Source organism: Drosophila kikkawai, unplaced genomic scaffold (assembly GCF_030179895.1).
Source record: "Drosophila kikkawai strain 14028-0561.14 unplaced genomic scaffold, DkikHiC1v2 scaffold_9, whole genome shotgun sequence".
Taxonomy (NCBI): domain Eukaryota; kingdom Metazoa; phylum Arthropoda; class Insecta; order Diptera; family Drosophilidae; genus Drosophila; species Drosophila kikkawai.
In genome coordinates, this window is record NW_027222752.1 from 12214 (window position 1) to 20851 (window position 8638).

Genomic DNA, 8638 nt, shown 5'->3' on the forward strand with positions numbered 1-8638 from the left:
ATCGTTTTGATGATTGTCTTGAAGTTCGCACCATCTTTTGCTACGGGTGCGGAGCAAAGAATACGTTCAAACCCAGGTGTCAAAAGTGCAACCCTTCGGAAAACTATCGGATGGATGCGCCGGTCAAATCTTGCCACACGTCGCATCCGAGACAGTAAATTCTGATAGTGGTACACAGACAGAACCATAATAATAATAAACCCAGACGAGTCAAATAACAAACCGGACGAACCTAAACCAATTAATGTCAATCATTACCAGCCATATCATGTCAGAGTTGCGAATTACGCAGCCGCAAGACAGCGAATCTTCGGAGAAGTCAGTTCTACCGCAATCTTTATGAAGTCTGATAATCGTCTTTATACAGATGTCAGTATTTCAGATCATTTCTAACCAAGTTCGGAATTAAACAGATATGTACAGCAATTTATTCGCCGCAAGCGAGCGTGTAAATAGGTCGATCCTAGCCGCGATCAGAGCTTATATCGGATCGGACCACACGAATTGGGACTTAAATATCGATGCTATAAGTGCATCACTAAGATCAAGTATTCATAGGAGTACAGGGTTTTCCCCGTATTTTCTTTGTTTTGGACAGAACATGATAGCCAATGGACAGGATTATGAGTTGCTTCGAAATCTGAATTCATTATCTGACGATGTAGCTATAAAGACAGCCGACGTGTTACAGGTAGCGAGACAGCAAGCTAAAAAGAAGATTTCGGAATCACATGCAGTAAATGCTAGGGTATACAATTTGCGTAGTCGAGTCGTGCATTTGAAAGTAGGAGACACCGTATTCGCTCGCAGTTTTGCTCAAAGCAATGCTGGCAAGAAGTTCAGTAGCAAGTTAGCACCCGTTTCCGTCAAAGCATCAATAACGAAGAAAATCAGCCCGACGTATTACGAACTAGCTAACGAATCGAACAAGTCCTTGGGCGTATATCACCTGAAAGATATCAGAACATGACACAGATAAGGAATTTGCAACTGACCCTTGTTTTTGTCAGTTAACCCTTCTGCGAGTTAAACCTCTTGCAAAGTTAACTGTGGTGTGGTGGCCAGTCGCAAACCGAAAATAAAATATATAAGAAATAAAGAAATTAATTTGTAAACATTGCGAAAATGCAAATCACATATGAATTCGCATATGCTCACAAGCAAAACGTAGAGTATAGCGGAGAGCGTCGATAGAAGCTTATCTGGCCTGCTCTCGCATACAGCCTATCTGCATAGCGCTAACCCTTTTTCGTGTGCACCGAATGCGTGTGAAGACGGAAAAGGAGAAGAGCGACTGGAAGCACTCCGTTAGGTGAAGTTTGGCAACGCTGCAATTGCGTACAGCTAACTTCTCGAGTCAGAGTTCTCGCTCATTTCATTTTTGGCACTGATAACGTTCGCATGCAAAACCGCTGCTGATCGTAGTAATAATAGTGGAAAATTTTCAACCGCGTGGCCGAAAATTGTAAAGTGTTTTCTGGCAAGGAAAAGGAGTTCACCAGTGCAGAAGGAGTTTCGGAGAAACGAACCAAGCGCAAGGGGTAAATATTTCCGTGAAAAGTGCAAATGAAAAGGCAGTGTTTAAGTGCATATTTTTGTGTAGGAAAGAGACGGAAGATACGTCGGCCGGCAACTTCAGCGCCAGAGCGGCATCATTACGCCAGTTCTCGGGTGTTGGTCACCGGCTGGTGAACCGTTTTGGAGGCTGCTGGCCAAGATCAGTGCGACAACCGCCGTATTCTTTTGGACGTGCCGCGTGTAGATTGCCACGTTTTGAGATTGGAATCGACCTGCGCGTGAGCACGCCCAACATAAATCGGACTTAACCACAATTTTGAGAGACACTTCGGCCGCGACAACCGTGTGCCACATGGAGGTTCGGATTTAACCTTAATCCGACCTGCCGTTCCCAATCAGCCAATCCATCCCAGGCGTGGTGTCGGAGTACCCATGCGGGTTAAGCTACCCTAAGGAACGCGAGGAGGAGGAGAAGGAGCTACGAGCTCCTGCAGAAGTAACGACGATCGGTTGACCGCTGGTTTTGCTGCCGTAATTAGGAGGATTAGTATAAAGCACAGGATTAGGATTAGTATAAAGCACAGAAGCGGCTCGCAGAACGTAGTTGCGGATGCGCTGTCGCGTTGTGAAGAATCTAACCTAGAGGAAGTCACAGACGCAGGCCCAATCATTGATTTGTCATCTAGCGAATTCGATTCGGAGGAATACCTAAGCCTGATCGACCAAATCCAAACAAATCAAGCAAGATTGCCTGATCTGAAAATATCGGGTAAGTTTGTATACAAACGAACAGAAATCGCAAAGGGAGATGCCCTACAAACAGCGGATGCTTGGAAGCTCTGGGTCCCGACAGCCTTACGAAACGCAATCTTGTACCGAGCACACGATGCCCCAGATTCAGCTCATGTAGGCATGTCCAAAATGATTGAGAAATTGAAGCGTTATTTATTTTGGCCTGGTATGGTGACCCAAATCCGTGATTACGTAGCTAACTGTTGCATTTGCAAGTCGACTAAAAGTCCTAATCAAATATTAAGACCACCCATGGGGAATCCAACAACTTCCCAAAGACCGTTTCAGAAACTTTATATGGATCTCTTAGGACCATATCCGCGATCCAAGAGCGGTAACATAGGTCTGCTTATTATCGTCGATATAACTTCACGAAGTTTCACTTCTTGCACCCATTACGAAAGTTTACTTCTGATAGAATTTGCGACTTTTTGGTGAAATACGTCTTCTGTACATTCGGAGTTCCGGAATCCATACTAACGGACAACGGATCACAGTTTAAATCTGGATATTTTAAGGCTTTCCTAACGCGATTCGGCGTAGCACATGTGTGTACAGCCATTTACTCTCCCGAAGCCAACGCGAGCGAGCGAGTAAATAGATCCGTACTGGCCGCCATAAGAGCTTATATCGGGACTGATCATACCGATTGGGATAGGAATATAGACAAAATTAGCGCATCTTTAAGAGCGAACAATCATCGTAGCACCGGATTTTCACCTTATTATTTGTGTTTTGGTCAAAATATGATCATGAACGGAAAGGACTATGAATTACTAAGAAACATTAAGTCGTTACAGGATGATACCTTGTTGAAAACGCCTGATGTCATGCAGCTAGCACGTAGTCAAGCACAGAAGAAAATTAAGGAAACGCATGAAAACAATGCAAGTGAATAATAATTACGGAATCATTTGCGACAGTGATTTATTAAAACTTAGAGCCAATCATTACATTTGGAGCATTTTTATTAATTCCCAATTAATTTCAAAATGGCTGAAAGAGATTCGGCTGCAAAGCCAAATGCAAAACTTTTGATGGCTATGCAGAAACACGATATGGTTCTGAGTGACATCGAGCGAATGAAAAAGGCATTTGAGGAAAGAACTATTTCATTCGACAAAATTCAAATGGAATATCGAATGCAACTTCTCGAATCGTACTGTAAAAAACTAATGGATATCCAGGCAGACATTGATATACTATACTCAGAAAATGATCTGAGAGCGTCGGTTGAGGATGCATGTATCATTACAAAGGCATTGTATCGCTCCGCAATGATAGAAGTTGAACCTCAGAGAATCAGTCAAGGGGATTTCAGTGGTTATCGTCATTCATCGCAATTACCAAAAATGAATCTGCCGAAGTTTAGTGGAAAACATTCGGACTACAAAAATTTTATAAGTCTATTCGAGAGTTTAGTTCATAACGCTCCATCCCTTACAAAGGTAGAAAAGTTCAACCATTTGCTTACATGTCTAACAGGTGATGCATTAGGAACTGTAAAGGCGTTTCAAATTTCCGAGTTAAATTATGAGAAAGCATTGGCTAGCTTGAAAAACGTGTACGACAATAAATGTTTGATTTTCTTCGACACGATTTCTCAGTTGTTTGACCTTCCCCAGGTATCGAAACCCTCTGCATCAGGCTTGAGGTCTCTTGTTGATGAGATATCGGCTCTGTATGCATCATTGCAGTCGTTGGGTAGTGAACAGGAGATCAATAATGCAATTTTTATTCACATAGCTATGTCCAAGGTAGATCACACAACAAAATCCCGATTTGAGGAGCAGCTAGATTACAATAAGTTGCCGACATGGTCTGATTGTGCGTTTCAGTTGAATCGGCGATACCAGCATTTAGCTGCTGAGGAATCAACGAAAAGTAAAGGGAAGCCTAGCCAAGGTTCGAATAAGGGATACTCAAAATCGTCATTCTCATGCACAAAAGCAGATCACAAACCAGATTCGAAATGTCAATATTGCTCAGCGACGAATCATAATTTAGGTAGTTGCCAAGCCTTTATGGCTCTGTCCGTGATTCAGCGTTTTGATTTTACGAAACATAATCGGCTGTGCATAAATTGTTTAAATCCTGGTCATCCAGTTAAAAAATGCAAAGCAAGAAAGTGTCGCGTCTGCTCTAAGCCTCATAACACACTTCTTCACAGATATGGGGTAGAGCAGCAACCTGTAGCTTCGGGATCAGGTTCTCAAGTGCAGTCACAGTCGTTTCCTGTAGCATTTGATCATTCAAATCAAGCCCACTCATGTCATGTTGCAAGTAGCGACCAAGTGATTCTTGCCACTGCCGTCGTTAAGGTGCGGGATAGATTCGGACAGTTTCAATTAGCACGAGCTCTTTTAGATTCCGGGTCGCAAATAAACTTTATGGCCGAAGATTTGGCACAACGTTCACGGCTACATAGGGAGGAGTCTTATTTGAATATTACTACTGTCGGGAAGAACGATTCGGTAGTGCGGCACAAGGTGCACACGTCAATTCACTCTCGCGTCAATGATCATAGTTTCGCAACCGATTTTTGGGTGTTAAGGTCAATTTCATCATATCAACCTGACTATGAGGTCAATTATGCCCAATGGAAAATTCCAGCAAACATTGAATTGGCAGACCCTCGTTTTCACAAGCCCGCAAAAGTGGACTTGCTTATTGGCGCAGAATCCTTTTTTGAACTTCTAAGCGTAGGCCAAATAAAATTGGGTTCCGACCATCCTTCGCTTCAGAAAACATTATTAGGATCGATTGTGTCGGGAAAGTACACTCAACGCTTAGCGAGTCAAGCTCAAGTAGGCAGCGTCACTGTCAGTGAAAATATAAGTTCTCTCGACTCTCTGGTGGAACGATTTTGGGAGTTGGAACAAGTCCCTGAGAGATCGAAGGCTGTTTACACAGCTGAACAAGTTGCTTGTGAGAAGCATTTCGAGCACACAGTAAAAAGACTTTCTTCAGGTCGTTTTGAGGTGAAGCTGCCATTCAAGACAAATCCAAGTGTTCTAGGCTTATCCTTCGAAACGGCAAGACGCAGATTTCTTTCGTTGGAGCGCAGACTTGCGAATAACTGCGAGTTGCAAGACATGTATCACGAGTTTATGAGAGAGTATCTTAACCTTGGGCACATGTCACGGCTTCCAACGCCTCCTCCAGGACAACACTACTATATTCCACATCAATGTGTCCTGAGACCTGATAGTAGCACCACAAAGTTGCGAGTTGTTTTTGATGCGTCAAGTAAAACGTCAACCTCGATCTCATTAAATGAGACACTAATGGTGGGTGCAACTATTCAGAGGGAGCTTTACGCTATTTTGGCAAGATTTAGATTGAACAAATATGCCTTGACATCAGATATTTCAAAGATGAATAGGCAAGTAAACGTTGCCAATGAAGACCGAAATTTCCAACTCATTTTGTGGAGGGAAAAATCTACTCAAGCTCTCCAAACCTTTCGCCTAAACACCTGTCACTTATGGGACAGCCTCAGCTCCATTCTTAGCCATTCGTTGTCTCTTTGAGCTATCAAAAATTTACGCTAAATCACATCCGGTGGCAGCGGAAGTAATTTCGAGCGACTTTTACGTCGACGATATGCTTACAGGAGCGAACAGTTTGGACGAATTGGAAGTGATTCGCAAGGAAGTCACTGAGGTTTTGGAGTTAGGGGGTTTCCATCTAGCCAAATGGGCAGCAAATCATCCAAGTTTGATGACTAACCAGGGACCAGAAAAATCTCTTATATTTAACACCTCTGAGTCCGTTAAGACGCTTGGAATGAGGTGGAACCCTCAGAATGATGCATTTCATTATAGTTTGGAGGATTCGTTTCAATCCTTACCTCCCACGAAACGCAACATTTGTCCGTCACAGCTCGTTTGTTTGACCCCTTGGGGCTATTGTGTCCGTTGATCACAAGAGCAAAAATCTTGCTTCAGGAGCTTTGGCGACAAAAACTAGATTGGGATGAATCAGTTCCCATGAAATTGCATACAAGTTGGAACGAATTTAAGCAGAATTTATCAGAGATTGACAAGATATCCATTCCTCGATATATCTGTCTGTCAGCCTATGACGCTGTTCAAATCCACGGATTTGCTGACGCATCGAGCCACGCCTACGGCTGTTGCATTTATGTTCGCACGGTGGCTGGGACAAATAGGTTATCGAGACTGCTAACCGCTAAGTCACGAGTGTCCCCGCTAAAAACCAAATCAATTCCAAGGCTCGAATTATGTGCAGCGCATTTGCTGGCTAAGCTATGGACTCAAGTATCTCCTTTGCTACACAAGATAGAGTTGGAGAGCGTTAATTTTTGGTCGGACTCCCAAGTCACTCTATACTGGTTAAAGAGGGATCCGTCTACTTTAGCAACATTTGTCGCGAATAGAGTTGCTGAAATCCAGGAACTCTCAGAGAATATAGTCTGGCGTCATGTGCCTACAGAAGAGAATCCGGCTGTCTTAGTGTCACGTGGAACAGATATAGAGGGTTTGAAGCGTACTCTATGGGAAAATGGACCTGAATTCTTACTGCGAAATCCAGACGAGTGGCCTAGTTCTCATCGGGTTGAGGTATCACAGGAGTTACAGTTGTCCGAGAATAAAAAAAGCGTAGCAGTATGTTCCGTCACAAAAAAGCCAACCGAATGTCTTTATTGAACTTGTTGGACGATGTTCGTCATTTAATAAATTAATGCGGATCATGGCATACGTAAATCGATTTATTCAAGGGAGGAAGCGTCAACGCGATGTTGTTATTTCGGCCAACGAACTGAAGCTGTCGTTTCTTAGGATGGTCCAAGTCTTGCAAAGAGTTGAATTTGAGTCAGAATATGTCAAGATAGAGAAATCTGAAAGTTTGAGTCCACATCTACAACGTCTAAATCCTTTCATACACTCCAGCGAAATAGATGGTGTGAAGTTTCAACTAATTCGGGTTGGGGGAAGATTATTAAACGCGCCAATTCCGTATGATGCCAAATTTCCGTTGTTACTGCCATCGAAGTCAGAATTTGTTTCGTTGTATCTTCGCAACTTACATCGGACTCATTACCATGCTGGTGTCAAGGTTTTGGTATCGCTCTTGAGACAGCAGATATGGCTCATCAATGCTCGAGGAGCATGCAATAAAATTGTCCTTAGCTGCGTACACTGTTTTAGGTACAAAACAGTGCTAATGGACCAGATAATGGGTAATTTACCCGCCACGAATTTCGTAGGAGCGAGCAACGTGCTGCAGGAGCTGAACGCAGCGTTTCACCACAGCGAGGATCAGCTGAGAGGGTACGCGGCTCAGAGAGGCGTCGAGTGGTATTTCATACCGCCGAGGTCACCACACTTCGGAGGACTGTGGGAGGCAGCCGTCAAGTTCGCCAAACATCGATTGCTGAGAGGGGTCGGCAACGCCAAGCTAACGGCCGACGAGTTGAGCACCCACCTGGTCGAGGTAGAGGCGCTGCTCAATTCTCGACCAATCGCATCGCCTGGCAACGATCCCAACGATGGAGAGGCGCTGACACCAGGACACCTGCTGATCGGTCAGGCTCTTCTTTCGCTGCCGCAAGAGTCCGACACAGGCGTAACCTCCAGCAAGGGCGGATGCGAGTACTTGAGGCGGTGGCGAATGCTGTCCGCTCTCAAGCAGCAGTTTTGGGACGGTTGGTCCAAGGACTACCTCGTCAGCCTGCAGCAGCGCAATAGGTGGAGCACCGGATGCAGCGATTTGGAGGTCGGACGCTTGGTGCTCGTACACGAGGACAACTCGCCCCCACAACGGTGGCTCACAGGGCGCGTGGTGGCAACAACAGTCGGCGCGGACGGTAAAGTGCGTGTAGCACACATCCAGACGTCAGGAGGCGTCATCAAGCGCGCCATCCAGAAGTTGGCATTGCTGCCGATAAACATCGCTCCTAACGAGGAGGTTAAGGCGCCGGAGGCCTTCAACGGGGCCGAAATGTTGGAGCACTAGATTAGCGATTGATATTATTGTTAAAATGAATTTACATGAAGAAAAAAATAGATCTAAAACGTAACCAATGTGAAACAAAAAGCTTATCGCTTGCACTCAGCCGAACTGAATAGCCGAAACGTATAGCTTTCATAGCGAGGCAATTCGGACGCTGCTTGTGTAAAGGTAGTAGCCGATTAACCTTTGGAACTGCTGGCTGCGCCAGCGCAATAAAACTTTTTCGTGCGACTGCAGTTCTTCTCATCTTCTTTTCTTTGCCTTCGAGTGGAAATTCCCCAGCTAGGCCGCTAGTTGCTAGTCGCCTTTTTTTTATTCGAATTTTTTGTCCGGAAAACCCTCACGGATT

The 8638-nt window shown here is 44.5% G+C and overlaps 1 protein-coding gene across 1 annotated transcript; it reads left to right on the plus strand.

Annotated features, from left to right (window-relative positions):
* The first annotated feature begins 7500 nt into the window (after positions 1–7500).
* LOC138929620 (uncharacterized) lies at positions 7501–8292 on the plus strand. Its single transcript, XM_070289003.1, has one exon. The coding sequence runs from the start codon at positions 7501–7503 to the stop codon at positions 8290–8292; it is 792 nt and encodes a 263-aa protein (XP_070145104.1).
* The last annotated feature ends 346 nt before the right edge of the window (positions 8293–8638 follow it).